This window comes from Vanacampus margaritifer, chromosome 9 (genome assembly GCF_051991255.1).
Source record: "Vanacampus margaritifer isolate UIUO_Vmar chromosome 9, RoL_Vmar_1.0, whole genome shotgun sequence".
Taxonomy (NCBI): domain Eukaryota; kingdom Metazoa; phylum Chordata; class Actinopteri; order Syngnathiformes; family Syngnathidae; genus Vanacampus; species Vanacampus margaritifer.
In genome coordinates this window covers 21332125-21356624 of record NC_135440.1, presented here as the reverse complement: position 1 = coordinate 21356624, position 24500 = coordinate 21332125, and the positions used below count along the sequence as shown (strand labels likewise).

At 41.4% G+C, this 24500-nt stretch overlaps 2 protein-coding genes across 4 annotated transcripts in view; one reads left to right on the top strand and one right to left on the bottom strand.

Annotated features, from left to right (window-relative positions):
• ctsk (cathepsin K) overlaps positions 1–24500 on the bottom strand; it is an 83201-nt gene that overhangs the window by 39297 nt on the left and 19404 nt on the right. For all 3 annotated transcript variants that reach the window (XM_077576958.1, XM_077576962.1, XM_077576961.1), the window contains exons 3-4: positions 13638–13744; positions 1076–1142 (exon numbers count right to left, since the gene is read on the bottom strand). The gene's annotated coding sequence lies outside the window, so the exon portion shown is untranslated. The remainder of the gene's footprint in view (positions 1–1075; positions 1143–13637; positions 13745–24500) is intronic.
• LOC144058482 (semaphorin-7A) lies at positions 2242–23703 on the top strand. The gene is made up of 14 exons (XM_077576955.1): positions 2242–2659; positions 6262–6401; positions 8757–8819; positions 10852–10947; positions 11045–11150; positions 13665–13772; positions 14185–14324; positions 14698–14876; positions 15614–15722; positions 16087–16291; positions 19098–19213; positions 19425–19597; positions 21258–21313; positions 23164–23703. Exons 1-14 carry the CDS (start codon positions 2542–2544, stop codon positions 23508–23510), a joined length of 1956 nt encoding a protein of 651 aa, XP_077433081.1. The 5' UTR covers positions 2242–2541; the 3' UTR covers positions 23511–23703.

Below are 24500 nucleotides of genomic sequence, written 5' to 3'. Positions count from 1 at the left end.
TCTTTATAAAGTACTATATTAAATATTTAAAACAAATGACAAAACCCGTTTTTGGAGGGGGCGCAAATGGATGAATGGCATTTTTGTTCATTTGAGTGGTGAAAGAATTTCTGAGATACCAGTGTTTTGAGTTACAAGTGTGGAACGAATGAAACTCACATCTCAAGGCACCACTGTATGTCTCCTTTAAGACGGCGAAGATACGGCGGACTGAGAGCACATTCAAGCACTGGGCAGGAATAACCCAGAAAAAATGGAAAAAAGGTCCCATGATCACGTGCAGGAGTGCGGATTTTTGTCTCAATCTGTCATGTAGGTCTGTCTGCCGGCCCACGCGTAACGCCTATTTTAATACGAGCACTCGCTCCCACTAGACACCTCGCCCGAGGGCGGGATTAAAGTGGCTTTGGCCCCCTCGGAGTGGCTGCACTGCCTCCACGCATGACGTTGCATCTTGACGGCATCCCTGTCGGGTTATTCCCGGGCCACGAGAACATATTTACAAAAGACAAATAACATGTTTTTTTATGTACATGCAGCTCACCTGGCAATGAATATTTTTTGGTGTCGCAATGATAAACCTACCATAAATGGGACTAAAGAGGCCATTTAAAGCTCTTTGTTAGATGAGATTGTATATCAGAAACTGCATATTTGTTGTCAGTTGTTCAATAATACTGCCTGACAGACACAAACAATCAAAAGTCAGTTTTTGTCTTCTTTCCTAATGAAATCGTCCCAAATTACTCATAGTAGAAAAAAGAATCAGTTCAACAGCCAATCAGAGGAGGCGGTAGGCGGAGTCAAAGTCCTCAACTGGAGCTTTCAAAAACTTGCTGCTGCTGCCATCTGGTGGCGAAAATGCTAACATCCAATTATGAGCACAAATGACGTCAATAAGCTACTTTTTTTTTTTTTTTTTACAATAAGATTCACTCCATTAATCGAAAAAGTGTCATTTTTATTATTAGATCTCACTTCAGTAGCAGGTAATTAATTAAATTTAGCTAACAGTCGCGTCAAGGCACATTATATTCCATCATACCACGGGAATGACAATCCAAATCTGTCCTACCTGTCAGGAGTTCCCCCTCAGTTTTGTTCCAGAGCCTCCAGGACTGCAAACACCTTTAGTTTTGCCACTGCAACAACAACAAAGTAGGCTACATATTAATTCATATTAGCTTGCTTTTAATTAGACATAAAATACAGGGGTGACGATGAATTTGATACCTGGGCCTTCAGTGGCTCAATATGAACGCAAAAGCAAAACAAAAGCAGGCATCTGTGCCATCTGGGGCAGTTGACAAGTAATATCTAAATAACATGAAAACATTTGAATTTTTTTTCTTTTTGCTGCCTGTGCAGGGAGCAGTTGTGCACTGACCAGGGCTGGCCTGTCCATGTGGCATTTAGGGCAGATGCCCGGTGGGCCGGCATCTTTTGGTGCAGATGCGGTGCAATTTAATCAATTTAATTATTATTTTCCTCCATTTTACCTGAAGAGACTGGCCCAATATATATATATAAAGGTTATTTCATTTCATTTTTTTATTTATATTTTGCTCTTTTCTTAATGCAATTGACAAGGGAAACATCCAAACACACACTGTTGGGTTAAAATCAAAATGCCAGGGCTGATTATTATTTTTTTTTGTGGCAGTCCAGCCCTGGCACTGACCAACTAACTAGATTAGAACATTGAAGCTGAAATCTGTGACACAATTTTATTTTTATTTTGTTTATGTTGTTTAAAACAATATAAAAAAAAATACTTTACATTGTAATGTAACTCTAGAGAGCATTGTGGGCAGAGTAAATAAGTCGTGTCTTCTTTCTGCTCCTTTTTATTTAACATTGAAGAATACTGTTTTATCTTGTCTTTTTTTCTTTTTACAAATGATTGAAATGGGAAAAAAATTAAAATGAAATCTTATTGGACAAAAATTAAATGAAAAAAAAAATCCAACATCCAAGAGAAAATGTTGCAAAATAAAGAAACCAGACATTTGAGAATAAATGGAACAAAATGTTAGAATTAGGTCAGTTCTCAGGTTAGGTTTTGCTTTCTCTGACCGCTTATGACAGATTACATTCCTCCTTTCATCACCCAAATCAATAAACTACCCACATTGCAAAAGCTTGAATAAAAAAAAAAAAAAAAAAAGCACAAATGGAGATTAGGAGTGACGTCATAGCGCACTAGCGGTGTTACCAACGTGTTAAAAGCTCACCAACAGGTGGTGTGGGTCTCTAACGTGTGTCTGTCAAGTGCGTGCGTGCGCGCGCGTGTGTGTGTTGCAGCCAATTGTTGCCAGGCTGCTCCGAGGTGGAGCTTCCTTTTCTTCTTCTTCTCGGCGCGACTCATCCAAGTCATCAGCCGGCCGGCAGCGCGCAAGCGTCGGATAAACTGAGGACGCCGGCAGACCCCTCGAGGAAGGAAGCCGACACGCATTGGATTCTTGGAGTAGATTTTTCTGATCCATTTTTTTAAAAAAAATTTTGGGAGGGGGGGTCTTTGGACAGTTGTTTTGTGCGACGATGAGCATGAAGATGAACGCACTCCATCATCATCATCACCTCCTCCTCCTCCTCCTCGTGGGGCTTTTTGCCGCCGTTGTGACGGCAAAGCCGGCCAGGCTGAAATTTGTGGTTCACGGTAAGCACAGCTGCATTTTTCTTTTTCAAGCATTAATCCCACTTTTTTAAAACCTTTTTTTTTTTATCCACGCGTTGCCCAAAGCGTCCAAACTCATTTGGACGTTTTTTTTTTTGGGGGGGGGGGGGGGCGCAAATGGATTAGTCCTTAACATGTCCCCTCCCCCTCGCTGCTGTTATAAGTCAACTAAATTAATTAAATCTTTAAAAAAAAAAATAAGAAGAAAAGCCAACAGTGACGCAAAGAATCCACCAGATGATGAAGATTTGCCTCAGGTTGGCGCGAACCTCGAGAGGCGTGCAGGCTGCTTCGTGCGCGCTTTTACAATTAGCGCACGGGGACGCCTGTCAATCACGCGCGCGCGCGCACACACACAGCCTCCATCCTCCGCACACGCGCGAGCGAGGCTGCACCCTTGACGTGAAATATGGCCGCGCGTGGAGGCGGCGCGCTGCTCCCCGCGTCCTTGCGGGGCTGCAATGCGGGGACGAGCCAGGCGACTGCAGCAACCAACACCAGACATCAAATAACACCAATTGCACGTGCACGACAATGCGTGTGTGTGTGGGTGAGCGTGCGTGCGTTTGTGTGCATTGAGGGCGAGGGAAATTGCGTGGAAAATTCACCCCCTTTGTCGTTATTTATTCCACTCACATTTCTACGCCTCACACATCTTTGCTAATGTATGCAGGGGGTGCGTAATGGAGGAGAGGTGGGGGTGACGTCACGTGTGTGCGTGTTGGTGTGTGTGTGGGCTGGATCCTCTAAAGTCTGAACCCCCCCCCCCCCCCCCGCCCTCCCAATAATAAAAGCATGGACAAACACGGTACTAAAGATGACGTATAAGCCAGTCAACAGTCATTGCAATGCAGAGCACGAACACGCGCGCGCGCGCGCGCGCACGCACATGCACTGCACAATTTCACCAGACAGGCAGACAACAAGGTGAAGCCTTCAGAAACAGCAGGAGATGTGAGGAGCAAGTCCTCACGTGGTTTCACTTGACCGTCTGAGGAGGAAGTCAACGCAGAATTGAATTAATATCAAGAGATTTTCTCTTGAAGGAAAAAAACCCGCAACAAAATGGCAGATTTTCCACTTAGGGGTGTGTTCACTTTTGTTGCCAACTGTTATTTTGAGGGGATGGTTTTCACAGACCCAAGCTGTACGCTGACTCGTCGCCGAGTGATTGCTTGTATGTCAAAACACTCACAAGTCAAGTTACTCTGTACAAGTACACTATTACTTTATTTGCCAAATGACACTTTGACACAATTTTTGCTTGATTTTAGGCTCTGCAATAACAATTGGCGTCTTTCACGACATTGAATCAGAAATAAACAGACGTGCTTGAAAAGACAGACACGGCATCATCAAAGATAAAAACAATACCAATGTCATATGTTAATTGCGCTCAAAATCAAAAAAAAAAAAAAAGTAGAGCCAATTTGGAAAAAAAGCGAATTGATGAATCGTAAAAAATGATCGCATTAATCATGTAGTCATGCAGATTAATCACACTATTAATTTTATGAGCGGATGGTTACGCTAAAGTTAGCACAGGTTGTGCTTGAGCAATAAACATACCTCCATGCATTAAAGAAAACATTTAATAAATGTTTGTGATATGACATTCAGAATATTTGCTCAATTTTTTTCATTTTAAATGATGCAAGTAAATAACAGATTAGAAAAAGAGGAGGATGAGCGTGTGAAATTTGGCGGGCAAAATATTAAGCGATTAAATAAGCGATTAATCGTGATTAATCAAAATTCTAAAATGTGATTCATCTGATTTTTAAAAATTCCTCGTTTCACAGGTCTGATTGAAACAAAATCGGTCATAGTCTGTAATGTCTTAAATTGCCCGATCGATCGATGACGTCATTAATCGGCTCTGTGAAATAAGACACTCCATGTTATATCAATGTTTATCAGATTTTTGGAGGTTTATTCTTTTCCCCCATGCATTTCTTGGTGTCAATTATACGTGGGTTTTCGCTATTCGTGCTGTTTAATTTAAATAGATAGATCGCTCCATCTTTTGATGGGATCGGTTATCGTATTTTTGAAACTCTGTGATTGGCTGAAAGATCCTGATATGACACATGAAATCATCACGTTATACTTAAGATTGATTATGTTGTGGCCACAAATGAGTATTTGCTGTGCACAATTGCTACATTGTGGCCATAATAAAACGTCCCCCGTGCATTACTGCTTTTGTATTTATGAAAAGAAAATATCTTTTTCTCTGCTGTCCTTCCAGCTAATTGAGTGCTTTTCTTGGGAATCTCATTAACTGCTGAAACGCTCCTGTGAGGACAACGTAGGATTCTACATTTTTAATGAATACGACAACAATGGCAGCTCACAATGCACAACATTCGTTCTCCTTCTTATCTCTTTGAAGTGCTCATTTGCAAGGCCAGGGAAAAATCATCACATCAATCCCAAGACGTCTCATCGTCATCTTTTTTTTTTTTCAGCAAAGCTCAGTATTGTTCATTCGATTTGACATCATCATTGCTCTCCTTTTTTTTTGGTTTTTATTTAAAAAAAAAAAAAAAGATGACGATGAGACGTCTTGGGATTGATGTGATGATGTTTCCCTGGCCTTGCAAATCGTCATCTTTTAGAGTGCTCATGAAAGTAAAATACATTTGAACATATACTTAAATGAGTCTTCGCCGATGATGTCCACCAAAACCTACCGTAAAAAATAATAATAATTAAAACTAGGGGTGTGCAAAAAAAACCCCACATTGATTCTCATAAGAATCGCGATTCTCATTTAGTACGATTCAGAATCGATTTTAAATGTCCCAAAATCGATTTTATTGAAATGATTTTATACTGTCTTCCCTTTGTTTGTGTGTGACTTTATTGGGAGCGCTGTTCATGTTGTACTCGATTTGGCCACTTAGGGGCAGTGTGGTTCCACGCGGTCTAATACACTGTTAAGTTGTAGCCACATTAGAGAGTAGAAGGAAAAAGTCACGATCAAGTTATTCCAATAAAAGTTGTTTGTTTTTTTGCAGCGTGGAGACGTTCTTTTGAGTGATAAAAGTGCTGCGATTAGCGCGCTAATTAGCATTAGCAAGTCAGACTTGAGTAGATCATTACGATTTCTTGAACATCTATAAATTGAAGCAAAAATCATTGTCAATCAAATCATTTTGAATCAAAAATCGTTCCAATCGAAAATCGATTCTGAATTGAATCGCACGCCCAAAAATCGGAATCGTGAGACATTCAAAGATTCCCACCCCTAGTCTTAACATTTTTTAATTGACATTCTAGGGTGTTGCAACTAGGAGAGTGGCTCCTACTTGCTGACAAGTAGCACCCAGTGAATGGGATGAAAAATAAAATAAAAGCATTTTCACTGATGGAGGCAGCACTTCAAACACTTAAGAGTGTGGATCTACGTAATGAGACTTTATTAATGTTTTATTTCTATTTATTTCTTCTTTCTGGCATGTTAATACAGCGGACTTCACCAATCCCATCTCATTTATGTTTTCTTTCTTCTCCTTCTTTCGGACAAGTTATTTTTTGTTTGGCTTGTCTGACACCATTTTTTGTCCCGACCTCCGCAGAACCGTCTCGCTTCCACTTCGACAAACCCGAGAACTACATCAGCATGTATCACCAGGAGGGCAGCGACACGCTCTACGTGGGAGGTCAGGCTGTCATCTACGTGCTCACCTTCGGCAACCGAGGCGTACGCGACCTGCAGGTAGGACATTCGCATTTCATGATTAAACTATTTATTTATTTAAGTGTGTTTTCTGCCTCATCAGGCGAATCTTCCAAATGTTTGCTAAAACGTTACGCTAACATGCCGAGGGCAGAAAGTCAGGGGGCCAATCACAGTGAATCTTCTGTTCACGTGACTTCAAGATGGCAGCCACCACCAAAGTTGTCAGCGATTACATTTGAGAGGATTTATTAGTTGATGTCATCTTTTGGTGTAACATGAGACGATTTCTAAAACAGGGATAAGCGGCAGCATTCTCTGATGTCGCTAAGCTATGCTAATTAGCCTGTCAACAGCAGTTTAACTCATTCGCTGCCATTGACTGCTATAAACGTCCAAAAATAATTTTAACTATTTCTATTAGTTAATTTTTTTACCCACTTTTTTTAACAAGAGTACGAAAACCTATATATTTTTTATTGTACATTTAGAAACTACATAAAATTTGTCATTAATCATGAGTTAACTCGTAAAGTCATGCGATTAATTACAATAAAAAAATTTAATCGCTCGACACCACGAATTTTTAAAAATCTTTTTTTTTTTATTCATTCACTGCCATTGACGGTCATAAACATCAAAAATTCATTTGAACTATTTCTATTAGTTCAACATTTTTTCCCACTTTTGTTAACAAGAGTATGAAAACCTAGAATTTTTTTATTGTACATTTAGAACCGACAAAAAAATTGTGATTAATCGTGAAATCATGCGATAAATTACAATTAAAAAATTTAATCGCCTGTCTTCCCTAATTTTTTAATAATCTTTTTTTTTAAAATAAATTTATGACAGTGAATGAGTTAAAGTGTTTTTTCTTGAGAATCACAAAAAAACGCTCCTGAACTTCATATGTTGTTTGATTTAGCATTTTGGTGTTTAAACGTAGCGTTTTTGTTTTTTTAAAACACTTTGACAGAATGCTTTTGATTGGGTGTGACAAATAAACAGCTTTAAGCTTGCCTTTAAAAACACATTTTGCCACTTGCTGTTTGACCGAAAATGACATCACAGGTGCTCAGGAAACCGATAATGACTAATCACGATTCACCTGTTTTCTGGGTTTGGTCATGTGACGTTAGCAAACTGATCCATGATTGGTCGTTACCTATTTCCTCAGCACGTCAAAACGTGTTTTCAAATTGCACATGAAGAATAATGAAGTTATCACATTCATTATAGACAAAATATTATATTCTTTCTGCTGAAAATGGCTAAATTAATCAAGTATCCCTTAAAAGCATATTGGAAGGGTACAACAAAAACACGGTTTTATATGGTTTCTAGTAGTATGCCAAAGTTGTTAAGGCAGAAATTTTGTGTCGTATCAGATTAGATTGTGTACCTAATGATGCGGCCATCGTGTGGACATGTCCTGCTTCTGATACTTGTACAGAATTTCTTTTTTTTTTTTTAAGTAAGATTTGTGCTGCTGGGGAGAGAAAATGCCTCCTACGTGTTTAATGTGCGTTCGTGCCCAAGCGCTGTGGAGGATGTACAAAGATAAACAAGTACAAAGAATTTGTTTCAGAGCAGGCATGCAGCAAACAGCTCAAATGTGATGGCGGGTCACCGGGTTCAACGCTGAGATGTCAGAAAGTAGCGGAAGGCAGGTAGTGTAGTAGGAAGATTTTTTAGTAGTAAGACAAAGTCATTCTACTAGTGCGCTGAATTGTAACTTTTTCCATTGGTAGCGACACTTTTTGTCCCACTAGTGTGGCCTTAAAATGAATATCGAAATAAATCTTAAATAGCTTACACATTGAAAAATTGCGTACTAGTGCTACTAGTGACATAAAGTTCTAGTAAAGTGCTTTGCTAGTAGTAGACATAATTCATTCACTCCCAGCCATTTTCACTGAAGCAACCCCCTTCGCTCCCGGCTGCTTTACTGGATTTCGACTGATTTTGCAAGGCCCACAGAATATTGTGTTCTATTTTTATAAAAATGTGGAACCTACCAAAAGAAGTCTCTTCTTTCATCAGGAAAAAAAAAGATATTTGTATCTGTTTCTGTTTTGCAGTAATTAGCATTAGAATATAAGCTAAGCTAAGTTTCATCATTATTCACAAATCTGTTGAAAACACTGAGGAGAAGAGCTTGTTGTAACATGGCCCTGGTTGATCTCTTATGCTCTGCTGCCACCTGCTGGTCGTTTTTTTGTAATAACTACCATTGTTTCTGTATGCCCTAGCATTAAAAAAAAACAACTCAAAACCGTATAAATACGTTTTTGGGACTATGGCAATATTTAGACTAGAACGTTTTTATACGTTTTTGGGAGCAAATGAGTTAAATAGTGCACCTCACTAAGCCAGGCGCTCTTCCAACAGATCCCGGCACCGTCGGACCAGACCGCCATCGACACCTGCAAGGCGAAGGCGGCGCCCCTCGAGGTAGAAGCGCTCTCTCTCAAAGTGCATCTTCATCATCTCCATTCATCTTCGTCATCATCATAATCTTTTTCGCTCTGTGAGGTTGGTGCCACGTTTTACTCGCATGCTTCTACCGCCACCAAGATGGAAAACGATAATGATCGCAAATGTTAGCGTCAGATGCCGGAATTCGGTGACCTCAGCCAAGGAGACGCTGTTGTCAGCACTGTTTTGTCCGTTTTGGGGAAATTTGCTGTCTTCTTATTTTTCATGACTTTTCTGCCATCCAGCATTCAGACCTAAAGACAATTTAAGGTTGTGTGTAAGATAGGGGTTGAATGACTTCAGATTTGTTGACGTCATTAATATTTCCTTTTTTCTTTTCTTTTGAGAGGATTAAAGGTTTCATTAATTTGTCATTAATTCGCCATTAATAAAAACACCTTCACTGCCTTGCAGACAGTTAAAAATGGTAAACTGCCAGTCAGGTAATAAAACTGTAAGGGTAGCTTCTTGCTACGGTACAGGAGGAGCTAATACTTTTGCAATAATGCATTGTCGTCATCCCGCTAGTGGCCGTGTTATTTAGATTCTTGCTGGAGTTTAAATCAATTGAGATTGTCTGGGAGGCACTGAAGGTGTCTGAGCGTGATTTGTGATTCTGTGATTAGATGAGTCGGGAGGTGGGCCCACTTGAGGAAGGGAAAGGAGCATGCCGGTGTCAGTTTGCAAGATGACAATGAATACGTTGATGATCAACCGCAACACATCCTAATTGTCTTTCTTTTTTCACTGTTATTGCTAGAGGAGTTTGTTTGGTAAATTCGCTGCCGGCTGAGTGAGGATTTAGGCTTGTTTGTCAGCTAGCGTTAGCGGATGTCTTTTGTGATGCGCTTGAAAGCCAAGATACAAAAGATCTTCCTTGGTGGAGGTAATGAGCCACAAATGGACTCTTGCATGTTAGGGATTTCCTTTTTTCTGGAGAGCTCAGTATTGTTCTTTCGGTAATTTTACCGATTTGACATGTCATCATCATTGCTCTCTTTTTAAAATTTTATTTTATTTTTTTAATTTTAATTTTAATTTATTTATTTTGTATTCATTAGTTCACCTAAAACCCCTTAAAAATCCCATACCGTTCACCTAAACCGAACACTTCCAGCCAGAGTCGTGAGGCCGTCAGGAGACCCGAGGAAGGACCAAAGAAAAGTATGTTAGGGATTTCCTTTTTTTTATTATTTTTTTTTTTTCTGGAGATCTCAGTATTGTTCATTTGGTAATTTTACCGATTTGACATGTCATCATCATTGCTCTCTTTTTTAAAAAATTGTATTATTATTTTTATTTTAATTTAAATTTAAATTTTTATTTTGTATTCATTAGTTCACCTAAAACCCATTTAAAAAATCCCATACCGTTCACCTAAACCGAACACTTCCAGCCAGAGTCGTGAGGCCGTCAGGAGACCCGAGGAAGGACCAAAGAAAAGTATGTCAGGGATTTCCTTTTTTTTATTATTATTTTTTTTTTCTGGAGAGCTCAGTATTGTTCATTCGGTAATTTTACCGATTTGACATGTCATCATCATTGCTCTCTTTTTTTTTTTTTTTAATGTTTTTTTTTAATTTTAATTTTAATTTTTTAAATTTTGTATTCATTAGTTCACCTAAAACCCCTTAAAAAATCCCATACCGTTCACCTAAACCGAACACTGCCAGCCAGAGTTGTGAGGCCGTCAGGAGACCCGAGGAAGGACCAAAGAAAAGTATGTCAGGGATTTCCTGATGGTGATGTTAACCCATCCAACATCATATTTGGTGAAAAACAACCTGTGATTGGCTGGCGACTATTCCAGGGCGTACCCCGCCTCTCACCCAATCAGCTGGCGACTCTAATGAGGACAAGCCCCATAGAAAATGGAGCAACAGTTTTCTGGCTCGACTTCAATCCGTCGAGCCCCCAGCGGATGGAATCTTCATGTTTGCATCCTCGCCTCTACTTTTGGTCCTGGGTTCCTCGTCTCACTTGTGTTATTTATGTCTTTGCCTTGTAGCTGGAGTGTGACAACTTCATCACGGTCATTGAAAAAGTCAACGACACCTTCATCGTGTGCGGGACGAACGCCGGCAGTCCTCGCTGCTGGATGCTGGTAAGCGACGGAGACCAGTTAAACATCCGCCTGACCGACTTTTGTCACGGGTTCCAAGGCCGTGAAAATGGCTCCTGACAAACGTATGTGCGTGCAGGTTAACGACACGGTGCTGACCGACGTCCAGGGTGTCGGGCAGATCGCGTCGCCCTCCGACATTTCCCCGCAGTACCCTTCGCAGAAGTCCATCAGCCTGCCCGCAGGTAAACCAGCGTGTGTGCGTCACACTCGGCGTGCGCAGCCTCGTATTCAAAACGTTTATGTTCGTCCGCTGGAGCGAATAAAGCGCAGTTGTTCCTCATCAGTCTCGCAAGGTCAACACATTTTCGTGCTCCAGGCGGGTCATTTCCCACACATTAACGGAACAATATCATGGAAGGGAGGGTTAAATGGTCTTTTGTAGAAACAGACCATTAAGATTTCTTTGTACACAACAGCATAGGATGGTTTTCATTTCCCTGATGTTTCGTCTGCCCATGAAGGCAACGGGCAGCAAACAGTGGAAAGATGCCTGGTAAAATATAGGCAACAAAATCATGTTTGGTAAAGAAAGACACCTTCTGGGGTCCACTATTACTGACAGAGATTTTGTTTATCTGTTAGATTAGGCCTCTTAATTAACTCATTCACTGCCATTGACGGCTATAGACGTCAAAAATTCATTTAAACTATTTCTATTAGCTTAACATTGTTTTCCTTTTTTGTTAACAAGAGTATGAAAACCTAGAAAAAAAATTATCGTACACTTAGAAATCGTTAGTTAACTAGTGAAGTCATGGCATTAATAACAATTAAAAAATGTAATCGCCTGACGCCCCTAATTAAAAATAAAATAAGATAGGGGCGTCAGACAGGCGACAGATCGTAATTAATCGCATGACTTCAATAGTTGACTCAATCACAAATTTGATATCTGTTATAAATGTAAAAAAAAAATGAAATGAAAAAATGTTAAACTAATAGAAATAGTATAATATAATCAAATATATTATAAAATATTTTTTTACGTCTATAGCCGTCAATGGCAGTGAATGAGTTAATGATTAGATAGGTGACTTGAGCTAGGTTAGGCTAGCTCGTTGTGACCCGTCCTGGCTTGGCGCCTTCCTATCTATTTGCACTCTGGCACTCTTATCTAGTTAAAACCAGTTAAGACCATCGGGTCCAACATTGTCACGTGCAGCCAAGACAGTATAAGAGTAGAAACCATTTTGGACAGATCAGACCTTCTTCCGCATATTACGAGAAAAAGGCTCCACAGCTGTGTACTCGATCTTTCTGGCATCCAGTACATGGTTCAACTGAGAATATGTAGAAAAGACTCCACTATGCAGCGGTGCCTGCCCTTGACATACGAATGCCCCCATCTTACAAGTTTTGTGGCGTTCTAATTAGCACACAGTTGTTGGCTGTTCATTTTTAGACATATCGTAACATTTGGGCGACGAAGATAGAGTTCTTCAGTGCCCTCGTTCTTTGCCGAGAGTCTCGAGGTACCGCTGGCATGACAGATGCTAACAAGGCTAGCCGCTATTCTCATCCACCACCATCTTATTTTTTGTACTTTATGTGTCGGCTCGTTTGGCCTGAATTTTCGCAAGCTGCCCAGAGTGTAACGGTCGAGTGACGGTAGCAGACGGATGAGTCCGAAATCCTCTATAAATTGGCCGAATTATTGAAAATATCTCATTTGTAGAAGTAAGCAACCTTCCGGGCGGCTGCCATTAAATAGTTTGTTCAACCTTCTGACACAGAGGGACTTTTCCCCCCCCCCCTTTTCTCACGCACTCGGTAAATAGGAGATCGATGGGACAAGTGTGTGGCCGAGCTTCTAATCAGAACCTCCCGTAACGATCATCTGATTAAGCCGTTAGGGTGGCGAATAGAAACGTCTTCATTGAGTAGCATGAAGGGGACTGAACAACAAAAGTGACACTTATGGTCGACCCCTTGAGCATTTAGTTGAGATCCTTGAAACTAGTAGGACAATTGCATTTTAGCAGAAAGTGGAGAATGAACCTTGATGAGATTTTTGGTTGCATGACGTCATCATCCCGTACTTGCCACCTCTCATAGGGCAGTAGCTGAGTTAATGGGGTCTTAATTAGTCCAGGTTTAACCCTGGAGAACCCAAGAACCCTTTTCTTCTTTGGAAAATTATGAATTATACATTAAATGACTGCTATAAATTCACTGAACACCAAAATATATGTTTTTTTTTCAATTTTAACCCTTTATTCCCTAATTTAGGATTAGGGCGAAATTTGACCCTTTTGGGATTTAGGGGTATCATTTCGAAAAATCTGAATAACAAAAACTTGCATTTTAGAACTGGATTTTGAATGTACAAACACACTTTGGCCAATGGAAACAAGAACACAGGGACAAAATCACTGCTGGAAAAAAAAAAAGAGGTCTTTGTTATTTGAGTAGCAGAATTTATAGGGGCCAAATTTGACCCCGTGGGCTTCTCCGGGGTTAATGAGGATCGCTATGGAAACAAAGCTGAAAAAGGAGCTGATGTGTGTTAGTGGCTGTCAGCCTGCTTGCTGCCTTCATCCTGGCTGTTTCTCCTCTACTTCATCTTTATTGCGTTTAGGCCCCCGAGGGCTTCTGCCTTGCGTCTGTGTTTAATGTTCTCTCTCCGCATCCTCAATCATCCATCAGGCTCCATTTTGGCCTTTCCTTACCTGCTGCTGCTGTTGTTCTCCTCTCAGATGGGAGTCTATATTCGGCCATGTCGGCGGTAGGCGGCCACGTCGGCTCCATCCGCCGCACCTTTGGTCCCCAGAAGCTCCTGAAGACGGAGAACATTTGGTTGCTGAGTAAGTAGGAGGAGTCGCGCGGAAAACGAGAGTCATTTGGTTTACGGTTCGGTTAAAAATTCTTGTCAGAAGTATTAGCCAATGGTGAAAAAATATGATTGGTCGGAACTATAATGGCAATTTTATCTCAAATCACAAAATTGCCCCAATAATAAGGGTTTCAGAAAACAGAAAAAAAAAATGAAAAAAAAAAAATAATAATAATAAAATAAAAAAATAAATAAAATGAAGGGTTTCAAAGTACTGTTGTAAATTTCTGCTTATTTTTTAAAATTAGAATTCCACAGCATATTTTCATGCCAGTATTACAGTTTCAAATGAGTCTTGGAAGCCTAGTTTAGGCTAACAACCCAAAAAATAGTTTGTGCTTTTGGTTCCGGTCAGCATCTCATGTTTCCATCTGGCCATTCAGACCCTCAGTTTGCCGGAGCCGCCATCATCCCGTCTTCGCTCAAGTACAAGGAGGAGATCTATTTCTTCTTCAGTGAGATCAACAAGACCGCCCGAGTGGACGAGGAGCCGTATCGGGCCCGCATCGGCCGTATCTGCACGGTAAACACGGATCCCGGCGCCCAATCAGAACCTCTGTCGCGTGATATCATTGGAATGTTCGAAAATGGGGTTCTCAAACCTTTTGGATCAAGAGGAGAAATTTTTCCAAGGAGGCCCTCGTGATCCTCAAGGAAGTCAAACATATATATATATTTTTTTAAAGAAAATAATCTATAATTTCATGAGAATGAAGTTGTACTCTTAAGAAAAGGTCAGAATCTTTTCAAGGACAAAAACATAATCAGTCATACATTCGTTGTTCAGCATTCGCAAATTCGCATGATAGCAATATTACCAGCTTTAGAACAACAGTTCTAGATCTTCGACAACTCTGCAATGTAGTGTCAGACCTCAATCTTTTCTTTCTGCACAGGCGGATGAGGGCGGGATCAAGAACTTGCTGGCCGACTCGTGGACCACCTTCATGAAGGCGCGCGTCATGTGCGGCGCCGGAAACACCCAGCAGCAGTACAACAACATGAAGCAGGCAGTGGTTCTGACCGCGCAGGACAAGCGGGCTGGCGTCATGTACGGCCTCTTTTCCAATGCCTGGTGAGCCGGAACGCAAACTCAATCTCTTCAATGTTTGATCGTCTGTCAACGAACTGATCATTAAGCCAGTTCAGTTCAATTTAGATGTTTCTGGGGTTGGTGAAGGACTCTGGTTGGTGGCCCGGTGGGTGGTGTTTGGTCGGTGCTGGATTTTACTTTCCTTTCTTTTCTTTGGTCCTTCCTCGGGTCTCCTGACAGCCTCACGACTCTGGCTGGAAGTGTTCGGTTTAGGTGAACGGTATGGGATTTTTTAATAGGTTTTAGGTGAACTAATGAATACACACATACACAATAAAAAAAATAAAATAAAAAAAAGAGAGCAATGATGATGACATGTCAAATCGGTAAAATTACCGAATGAACAATACTGAGCTCTCCAGAGGGAGAGAAAAAAAAAGCCAGTTCAGTTCTGGGGGAGATATACGTTTTTGTCAAAAGCTCAAGTTTAGTGGAGTCACTAAACGTCTGCACTCTGGCACATTTTTCTGGTTGAAACCCAGCCGTCCCTCGTGTGGGTGACATTATAAGAGTAGAAACAATTTTGAATAGAATAGACCTTCTTCCGCATCCAGCAGAAAAGCCTCCACAGCTGGTTGTTATTGGTAGTATAGCGAGCATTAAAGATAAAAGAACCGGTGAAAGTTCCCATCAGAACTTTACATCAACCAGGCAGTTTTTTACCAGTGGTACAAGCATAATATGTACCAACAATTTATCATGTGGACTTTGTTTTCCAGGGGCAGAACTGTGATCTGCGCCTACTCCATTGAAGACATCGACCAGGCCTTTTCTACGTCCAAGCTGAAAGGCTACAGCAACTCCTTCATCGGAAGTCGACCTGGTATGGTAAGGATTTGCAGTTGAACAATTCGTCCAAATCCGGTTATCCTTCCGTTCCAGCTGGTCTTGTTCAGTCCTTTTTCTCAAAGTGTGTTCAAAATAAAAGAAGTCACAATGACTTTGCCGGGGTTAGGGTTTTGCAATAGTTTTTTTTTAAGGTAGAGTAAGAGTTTCAATCTAGGTTTGGGGTTTCTATCTAGGGATTAAAGCCTGGATTAGGTTTCCAAACAAGGGTTAGGGTTTCAAATTACGGTTTCATAATGAGATTAAAACCTGGGTTAGAGTCGAAACAATGATTTTTTTCTGTTTAGGGTTATAATTGGCATCCTTCCACTCCAGCTGGTTCACATTCGGTTGTTTTTCCTCACAGTGTGGTCGAAAGAATTCCTCGGCAGGAGGAAATGACCTCAAAAACCTGGGCGTGATCCGCTACCACCCGGAAATCGAGGACGTGATCCGGCCGGTGGGTGTGGCCCCGCTGGACCTTCCCATGGACGACCAAATCACACACACCGTTGCGGACATCGTCCTGGCCGTCAACGACGAGCACTACAGTGTCCTTTACCTCGGAACAGGTAGCGTCGATATTCTGCAGGTGGTTGCTTTTTGGGGAGAATAAACCTGGTGCCAGTTCTGGTTAAGAACTCAAGACAAAATTAGATTAGATTCTTTCATGTTTTATCGGAAAAAAAGCAGTTGAACAAAAACTCTTCGGTCGTTCAGAAAAAAAAGTTCATGTTATTTTAGATGTCCTTCATGCTAACGTTCAACCGCTATTTTACTTCAAAAAGACATCATCTCTAGTCCCTCGATCGTAAACAACCACGACTGCCACCAGCTCAGTGTGAAAGAGTATACCTGGCACGAATTCAAAAAAAATAAATAAATCAAACGCTCAACAGCACAGATTAAATGGTGGAAGAACAGAGCAGTTCTTTTAATTAATAAGTCATCATTTGTCCATGACATTTAGAATCCTTCCAAACATCAATTGTAGCGCGAGCACTAAGATATTTCATTTCACCGTGATCAAACATGCACGCCGCGCAGCTGCCGTCGCTCCGAGAAGGTCCTCCAAAAATTGCCTAGCGCCTGAGGGAGATCGCCATGGCAACCATCACAAGTCATATGTGTGCACGACTCTCTCGCCGCTCTCGCGTTCACAGGAGATGTCACATCTATCGGTTTAGAGTCTCTGCAAGCAAATTCACAGCGCTGTCAGTCCAATATGAGCGGCTAAAAATAGTGAAAGAAAAAAACAATTTGAGACCGAAAGATGCAACGGCCTCTCGCCGTCGGCGGAATTAAGTGTGGCAGCGACCTGATGGCCTCAAAAAGAAAGTGGAGCATATTGACGTGTGAAGGAGGACGAGAGTGCTCTCCTGTCGCCTTCTCGACTTCTGTGCCTTTCACAGCAGCTCGAGAACGTTCACGTCTACGAGGACGATTGGGTAGCGAGCAAGAAATTGAATAGAGCAGCAAGCAGTCGCGCCGCCAAAAACAGGGTGACAGTAGGAGGGCATCAAAATCAATCAAAATTCAATCGACACTGATGGGCCTAATCATTGGACTCCAAGGCAACTGGTTCAACCTTTTCTACGTCTAAAATGCAATCTCTTTGGAGAGTTTTTTTTTTTTTTTTTTTTTTTTACATAAATGTTCACGCAGAAACAAACTGCATCAAAATCATCAGAACAGCTCCAGCTTTCTTTCACAAGTCGGCTATCAAGGTATCCATTGGCAGAATTTAGAACCATATATTTTTTTCGTTAATTATGATTAAAAATTTTAATCGCCGGACGCCCCCAAATTTTCAATGTTTTCTTTTCTTAAAAAAAAAAAAATCATTCACTACCATTGACGGCTATAGACGTCAAAAATTCAGAAAATTTTAGAAACTTAGAAAATTTAGAACAGATATAACATTTGTGATTAATCATGAGTTAACTAGTGAAGTCATGCGATTAATTACAATTAAAAATGTTAATCGCCTGTCGTCCCCAATTTTTTTTTTAACGAATTTATGGCAGTAAATGAGTTAAGTGGATAGGCGACTAATTGGGTGAACAATAAAGGAAAAGGTTCACATTAACTCATATTTATCCATCTTTTTATTTTCCCAGAAAAAATGTTTTTTAGAACCATTTAAAAATGACTGATGAAGTCAAATCAAATAAAACTTTATTAGCACTTTTTACACATAAAATACAACTCAAAGTGCTGAAATCAATTTGGTTGCTAATATTTGACATATTTAAGACTCTAATTACAAACCATGCACCATTGCTGTTACTGTTAATCTTGATTTCTGATACGAGTCAAAGTAGACAAATGGCTGTTTTTTTCCCATGGCCCACTTAAATTCATTTTGAGATGGTGCCTTTGAAGATGCACTAGCATGTTTGACGTTACTTGGGGACATTTTTTATTTTTGAAGCACTTACAACAAACAGATCTGAGTCTTGTCGACTACGCGATTTCCATCTCTATTTTCAGCCGGGTCGCCAAAATGCTCCCACAGTGCTCACCTAAATGAGTTTGGAGGGTCTGCAATTTCAGGGTTATTATTGGCACTATCCATGTTTTTTCTGCCATCCTCATGAATTCTTGACCCGAACTATCATCAGCGGTAGCCACAGTTTTTGCTCACTCCAGTCAGATGGCCGTCACCCAAGAAATTTATCTTCAACTTTTGTGTCAAGTGCCTGGCCAAGATAAACCCCAGCACAATTTTTTGTCCTTTTTTCTCCAAGAGTGCAAGCTTTCAAATAAAGACTGTTATAAGACAAAAAAAAAAACGATTGTGTCCACTCAGCAGCTGAAGTTGTGCACTGTCACCCGTTTTCATCCCGCAGTGCCGCTTGCTGCTGCTGCTGCTGCTGCCATGTTGGTGCTGATCCACTGTCTTGATAACAGAGCTGGAAATAGACCATCTCATAGAATAAACCAGATGAAATGAGTCACGTTATCTTTGACAAAAGAGGCTTTGAAGTTGGAGGAAAAGAAGTAAAGGACAGCAAAACTAAGACGAACCGTGCTGGGAATGTGATGAAAGGGCCTCATTGTCGGAAGAAAAAAAAAAAGAAAAAAGGATGGGCTACACAAATATTCCCTGTGGGAGTATTTGCCGCTACAAATCTGCAAGGATAAAATCCACTCATATAAAACGCTTCACCACTAATCTTTATTCTCGTCATCAGCGCCACGAAAACTGGGTCAGTTTCTGTATTTGTGGTGGCGTTCCGACAGTGTGCTCACATTTTCAACCAAAGCTCCGTTTCCACCTTTTTCGCGCTTTATTGGTTTTGACCCGGCAGCCCACCCTACGAGTGGAGGCGGTCCAAAGATTTCAGATTTCGTCTGCTTTATCTTTGCCAACAGAGCAAGGAAAAGTCCTCAAAGTTCTTCACAGCAGCGAAGGAGTGTTTATCGTCTCCCAGTACTCCATGTTCCGCAACGAGGGGCCCGTCCTCAACATGGCCATCAACCCCCAAAAGGTACGCACAACGCCAGCGCTACGTGTCTTGCGAATCAATAATTTATGCTCTCATAGAGATTGATGAGGCTACTTGGTATTCTGTTATAGACTTCACAAAGAAACCATTTTAAACCAGGCAGAGAATCGAGACAGGATTCCCGTCTGAAAACAAGACAGCTCTTATTTTGATTAGAAATCCAATGAATTTCAAAACCGTTTTTTTGCCGTAGGGTCACTTGTACGTCGCTACGGCGATGGAGGTCCAGCGGCTGCCGCTGGCCGACTGCGGTCGCTATGGCGACACGTGCCGCGACTGCATCCTCTCCCGGGACCCGTATTGCGGCTGGGACAAGGCCAGGAGGAGGTGCATCGCGATCCCGCCAGGATATAACGTCACGTCCGGGTATGTTGGCAACAACAGTCTGTCGCTTTCCAACCGAGAGACCAGAAATGATGGCGCCATCAAAATTCACAGAATTTCACAGGTTTTAGGTGAACTAATGAATACACACACACTTGCACGCACGCACATACAAAAAAAAAGGAGAAAAAAAAGAAAGCAGAGCAATGATGATGACATGTCAAATCGGTAAAATTACCGAATGAACAATACTGAGCTCTCCAGAAAAAAATAAATAAATTCACAGAATAATAAGAACAAATATTTCCACTTGGAAATATGTCCCTTTTTGCTAAATATATGTAAACACCATTCATATTTTAGCCTTAGAGCTAATCCCTTGTTATTTCCATGATTGAATCATACAATTTGTGAACAATGGGTTTCATTCTAGGACAATGGCGCAATTTCATATTCTTAAGTTTCCGAAAATGGCCGTTTAATGGCTTACTGCACTCCAATGGAGGAAATGAATGCCGCCATTTTGATTTTGAGCAGTTTCTCTATTGCCCGCAGGGAAGAATTATGTTTTAAGAACTTAGAAGAAGGAACGTCTCTGTTGGAAAACTGTACAATTAGCAATAAAAAGAAAGGTGGCACTGAGAATATACAATATAAAAAAAATACTTTGAGGTTGTTTCATGAGCTGTGTATTATGCACACTGTATCCTAAAGGGATGAAAAATTAAAAAAAAAAAAGTAAATTTTATACTAATAAGTACTGACCCTCCTTGAGCCGTCTGGGGCTTTAGGGGGGGTTAGGGTGGAGTGTGGGGGCGGGGGGCGTGGCTCAGTGGTAGAGTGGTCGTCTCCCCACCCAGTGTCATGTCTGGGTAGAGCTGGCTTTGGTTGAGGGTCCCGATTGGTCCTGAGTGGATGCCTGCCCTTCCGCAGGCTGACCAATCCGGGCCCTCAGCCACTTGTGCCTGGCCCCAGGTGTGACTAATCCCCTAATTAGTGTGGGTGCATTTAATTCCCGGGTGGTGATCAGTCCCTTGTGGGATCATTGCCATTGTCACGGTCACCCCCGGAGTTTGTGCTGTCATTTTGATTTTGAGTTTGTACAATAAAACATAACGGTCTAACCCGCACTCCTGCCGTGGTTCTCCTGCCTTCCTGCATTTTGGGTCCTCCACGCCACACATCGACAGTCACCACGCCGTTCCGTGGACGCATCGTGACACCCAGAGGCTCAGGGTTCGATCGAATGTAAAGTGCTTTGAGGGCCTTGTAAGGTGGAAAAGCGCTATATAAATGAAGTAGCATTTACCATGAAAGGGTCTTAGGCGAGGGACCAGATAAAGCACGACTCAAAAGACCCCTGAAACATGGGAGGGTGAAAACTTAGGAATTAGCCGATAACGTTTTCAATGTCGACTAAATGTCTAGTAGTACAAATGAACCTTTTTACTCCACCAGAACTCCTCCTAAACTCTACAGCTACCATTTGTTCTGCTCTCCTTGTAATAGTCCACATTTGAAATGTGCACGCAGCGCTTTACGAGTGTTTACCTGCTATGAAAGACGGTAATAAGCAAATTTGTTGACGCTGTAGTATCCTTTGCATGTTTTATTGTACACATAAAGAACACTTGCAGGCTCCTAATTGCTTGCAAAGAGCGTTTTAAGAGCAATCTGTCCTCTGTGTGTTCTCTCCTAACAGGATGCTCATTCAGAATCTGGACCAATCCAACTCGTCGGTTTGCGGGGAGGCTGCTGGTGAGGCCTTTATCTGCTCTCCGCTGCTCTCTGTATCTTAATTAAACCAGCGGTCCAAAGATGACTATCACTTAATTGAACCGAGTCCTAAAAAGCTGCGGGCTGGAGAATTTCTTCCATGGAAGCCAACTTCAGAGTCCAGAATGCAACTGTAACCGCCAATGGTGTTGACAAGCATCTCCTCGCTCTTATCATTTTTTCCCCACAATCTAGGTTTGGCAGAGACTGAGGACTCTCTTACAGTAATGACGTCTTGTGTCACTTCCCAGAAATCTGTCTTTTTTCTTACCGCAACTTTGGCGCATAAACTCGGTGTTGTTCTTATTTTACAGCTTAACAACCCGTTTTATTGACGGCTTTCAGTCCTCCTGTTGTAAATTGATGCACTGCAGCCCCAGTAACTGGCAGAGAGAGTCTGTGTATTTATGCAGCAAAGACGGTCTAATTGCTTTACTGCATTTTCTTCAACTCAATGACTTTATTATGCCCGAAAAGCCTGTTCGGAGCAGGCAAAGCAATTAATGAGCTATCCTTACAAATAGCAGGCCATTGTTCAAGCTAAAGGGGAAAATATTGCTCCTGTTTTCAGGTGATAAGTACAAAAAATAAAAATAAATTTTTTTTTAGTTGAAGTTCCGTAGGTCTTTAGCTGTCAGCCATACAAAATGAGTGGGTGAATGATTAAGAGAGGAAGAGTAGAGCTAACTTATGCATTTTTAACAGATTTAAATCAGTTCCCGGGTGTCTTAATAGCATGATTGTTACAAGTCAAAATACAGCGAGAACCAAGATTTACAGCGTGTTTTATGCCCTATTTGGCCTTGCGAAAATGAACGACGGAACGGACTAAATGGATCTTCATCCAGCCTAGATGCCAAGTCATGGCCAGAGCTGGACTGGCCATCTGACATTAGGGCAGATGCCCGGTGGGCCGGCATCTTTTCGGGAAAATGCAGTGCTATTCCATTCTTATTTTCATCCATTTTGCCCCAAGAGACCAGCCCACAATTTAGAGGGAGCAGCTCGTTGATCCACTTAAAGTACTGACAGCAAAATAAACCAATCAGCGTCAGTGGCAGAGCTCCGTGGTAGCAGGCGTGGTCAGGTCTGATGGGGCCGGCAAGGCTGGCCGAGGTCAAAATGCTAGGGATGAAACTCAGCGCCGGGGTGGTAATTTCTAATTTATGTAAATTAGCCCCACTGCTATATCACAGAATGGCTAGCCCACAAACATTGTTTTGTAAATAGGCAGATCACAAAAGCTTGACTTGGTTGTGCAATTCCCAGATGTTAAGGACTCAAGTCACATGACTTGACTCAAGTCCGACATAAATTAAGTCACCAATTGGCACGTGCTTAGCTAAAACGTATGAAAGTTGACTTGGTATTCATGAGATTCGACTTGACGTACTTGTTTTCTAATTATGAAAATCATGTGTTTTTTTTAAAGATTTTTTTTTTTTTTGTGAGTAGCCAAACCTCATGAAGCAAGTATAATGGAGGGAGCTCTAACGATAACTAGATTTGGATTCAAGGACTATGCGTTGGGGGAAAGTAAATGTCAACATACAAATGTTGCATATTAAATTCACTGTTTAGAAAAAAAGATGGCTGGTCAAACATTAACTAAGCTTCAAGCTGGTTGTGTGTTCAATAAAAAGGACCATCGAGAAATGAAGAACACAGTGGGGACGTGACTTGCTTGACGTTTGAAAGGTTAAGGCTGCAAATGTACTCATGACTTACTCCCACCTCTGTTAATTTCACACTTAATGACTCATAGGTTAAACCATGGCCAGTATCACAACAAGCGAGCATAGAACAACTTTTCTCCACCTGTCCTTCAACAGCCCTCAAGCTGCGTCGCACCTCCCCCAAGGAAGTGTTGGTGCCATCCAACACCTCCGTCTTCCTGCCCTGCCCGGTGCGTTCCTTCCACGCCACCTACCGCTGGGAGAAGGACAACTGCGTCAAGAACTACCCATGCCTCTTCTCCGGCGACTTCTGCGTCCTGGGGCCGGCGGTGGACACGCCCCTAAGGGAGGGCGTCTTCCGCTGCATGGCCACCGAGGACGGGTTCAAGGTGGAGGTCATCTCGTTCAAGCTGGTCAACCACGGCCGGCTGCTGGCCGCCTCGCTGGCTTCCACCATTGGGCCGTCGCTGGTGCTCGCCGTGGCGACCATTTGGCTTCATTAACTGCAGCTAGCGCCAACCACGTATCCTTAATGACTCCCAGTAACAGGATATGCGGGAGGTTTGGTTCACAGAGCATTCGAGTATGAGATATCGCTTAAAGGAAGTCAACCCCCCCCCACCCCCCCAAAGAATTCTTGAAAATAATATGGTCTAAACACAGTATTCTGGTTAATATCGCATTAGTGGAATATGAGTTAAGCAGCAAAATCCAACAGTTTTGATCAATATCAGAAGGCGGCCATTTTGCCACTTGCTGTTGAGTGAAAATGACATCACAGTTGCTCAGGTCTCAGCTAACAACCAATCACAATCAGAGAAATGTGAGCTGTGATTGGTCGTTGCCTGAGCCCTGAGCAACTATGATGTCATTTTCAGTTGACAGCAAGCGGCAAAATGGCCGCCGCCTGAGATGGATAAAAACGGCTGCATTTTGCTGCATAACTCATATTCCACAAATGAAATATTAATCAGAATGTCATGTGTAGACTAGTGAGGTCACATATAACATATTATTGTCAAGAAATGTTTATGGTTGACTTTCCCTTTCAAATTGGGGTTCTCAAACTGGGGTCGTCTGATAAAAATAATTTGCAATGAATATCGGATTTAATGAAGTGAATTGTCGTGTCAATAAAAACAAGCATAACAAACCGATTACTCATTAAAATTTAAAAGCTGTGACATCGATCCCTGCATGAAGTTTTTTAAATGAGAACAAAAAACATTTTTTTTCAAGAATATAATCCCTTTTTTTCCCAAGAGAATAAAGGCAACTTTTCCAGAATAAAAAAAAAAATAATAAAATCATATTGTATTTTTTTAAATTTACTTAGAAAAAAAAAAGACTTAATTTCCCTCGTTAAACTTTGATATCAATATCAAAATAATCCGACTATCTTGTAAAAATATATTTTGATGGTAATATTTTGATGCCTCTTTGTGAACCATCCCTCTCGCACTGTAAAAGCTAAACATATCCACTGGGTTGAA